At 40.9% G+C, this 2,384-nt stretch overlaps 1 protein-coding gene across 1 annotated transcript; it reads left to right on the forward strand.

Annotated features, from left to right (window-relative positions):
* The first annotated feature begins 380 nt into the window (after positions 1-380).
* Positions 381-1,325, forward strand: LOC130831682 (putative olfactory receptor 2B8). The gene has a single exon (XM_057700032.1). The coding sequence runs from the start codon at positions 381-383 to the stop codon at positions 1,323-1,325; it is 945 nt and encodes a 314-aa protein (XP_057556015.1).
* The last annotated feature ends 1,059 nt before the right edge of the window (positions 1,326-2,384 follow it).

The raw sequence follows: 2,384 nt of genomic DNA on the forward strand, positions 1-2,384 counted from the left end.
CCCCTAGCAGTTAGGAACCCACATTAGAGTGTCTGTTTGAATCCTGCCTCTGAGGTTATTAGGTACACCACTCTGATAAAATTACCTCACCTTTTTAACTCTCAGTTCCCTCATGTATTTAACAGAAATCATGATAATGCCAAGCTCATAGAGTTGATGTGAAAAACTGCATACAAAGGGCTGAGGTCAGTGCCTGGAACACAGAAGATACTCATATACAGTAGCTATGCAGCACCCCCTTTCTTGCCAGCAGGAAAGTAACTCTGAAAATGCCTCACACTTCCAACCAAACTCTACTTACACACTCTAGGGGGAAAGAGGTGGATTAAACATGCAACATAACAGTATGGAGTGCTCTTAATTCCAAAAAGTGAAGTACAATGGAAAGAGCTAATGACAGCACCTTCTCTGGATTCATTCTCCTGGGCTTCTCCAACCGGCCTCAGCTGGAAACGGCTCTCTTCGGGGTCATCCTGATCATCTACTTTTTGAGCTTCTTAGGCAATGGCACCATTATACTTCTGTCAATTACGGATCCTCACCTCCACACCCCTATGTATTTCTTCCTCTCCAACCTCTCTTTTATGGATCTTTGTTTGACCACTTGCACCGTCCCTCAGACGCTGGCCAACTTTAAGGGGAAGGACAAGACCATCACCTATGGTGGCTGCGTGACCCAGCTCTTCACTGCCTTGGGACTTGGGGGAGTAGAGTGTGTCCTCCTGTCTGTCATGGCCTATGACCGCTATGTAGCTGTGTGCCGCCCACTGCACTACATGGTGATCATGCATCCCCAGCTTTGCTTGCAGCTGGTGGTAACTGCTTGGCTAACAGGGTTTGGCAATTCTGTAGTACACACAGCATTGACCATGACTCTTCCCCTCTGCGGTAAAAACCAAGTGGACCATTTCTTCTGTGAAGTTCCAGTGATGCTGAAACTGGCCTGCACCAACACCTCTGTCAACGAGGCTGAAGGTTTTGCTGTCAGTGTCTTCTTCTTGGTGGTGCCCCTGTCACTTGTCTTAGTATCCTACGGTCACATTACCCAAGCAGTCCTGAAGATTAAGTCAGCCCAGGGGAGGCAGAAGGGTTTTGGAACCTGCGGTTCTCACCTAATGGTTGTGATTATTTTCTTTGGGACACTCATCTCCATGTACCTTCAGCCTCCCTCCAGTTATTCACAAGATGTGAATAAAGGCATTGCTCTGTTCTATACTCTGGTGACTCCCCTGCTGAATCCCCTGATTTACACCTTGAGAAACAAGGAAGTCAAAGGGGCACTAAGGAGACTAGTCAGGAGAACCCTAGACTCAAGACAGAGTTAATGCAGGCTTGCCAGCGCAAGCACTTCTGCAATGGGAGACTTCTGAGTGACTAAAAGCTAGTTGTAACTTAATCCTTATAAAAGATTATAATCCTTATAAATCCTTATAACTACATCCTTATAAAGTACTGATTACATACAAGGCACTGTTCTAGGTACTTGAGATGTATCAGTGAAACAGAGACCCGAATCCCCACGGAGATAAACTTTCTATTTTGGGAGAATGTAAGTTAAATAAGCTAACCTAAAAACAAACTATGGTATATCATGTATATCATGTACTATGCAATAATGAGAATTATTCAAATAATAATACACACAACAACATAAATGATTCTTACAAACATGTTGTTGAGTGAAAAGGCTAGATACAAAATAATTCCTACTGTATGATTCCATTTATATAAATTTCAAAACCAGGCAAAATGAATCTCTGGCATTGCAAGTCAGAAGAGTGGTTCCCCTGGGGAGTAGTAGTTCTCCATTGGAACGATAAATGGGGGAGGGGCATTCTGGAGTTCTGGTCATGCTGTGATTCTTGATCTGGTTGCTGGTTATATAAGGTATTCAATTTGTCAAAATTCATCAAACCTGACCCTTAAGGTACTTGCACTTTCTGTATGTATGTTGTACTTCAAATCATTTACTTCTTGAAAGTTTGAAATAAACCAGAAAATGGCACAATACTTTGATACTAAATAATCACAATAAGTATTTTTGTTACTTTCACATAAAATTTGGGTTTATATTCTAAATGATCTAAGTTTCTTCCTTCCATTGACCTTAATTAATAGATATAAAGTGTTTTGCTATTAGTAATATTTAGCCAACTGGAATGAACCTTGTCTAACTTTCTTTGGAAGATCTCAATCAAAAATCATGTGAACAGTGACTCTCTGGTCTCTTCTTCATTCCATGTACATACTTAGTGGCCAGATCTTGAGGCAAAAATTATAGTGATAATTTTAAAATGAGAATTTTACTAGTGGGTGTTATATTGCCTTGAACTAACATTTTGACTAAAAAAGTTATTTATTGTGTGTTTGTGTATCTGTGTGTG

This window comes from Hippopotamus amphibius, chromosome 11, assembly GCF_030028045.1.
Source record: "Hippopotamus amphibius kiboko isolate mHipAmp2 chromosome 11, mHipAmp2.hap2, whole genome shotgun sequence".
Taxonomy (NCBI): Eukaryota; Metazoa; Chordata; class Mammalia; order Artiodactyla; family Hippopotamidae; genus Hippopotamus; species Hippopotamus amphibius.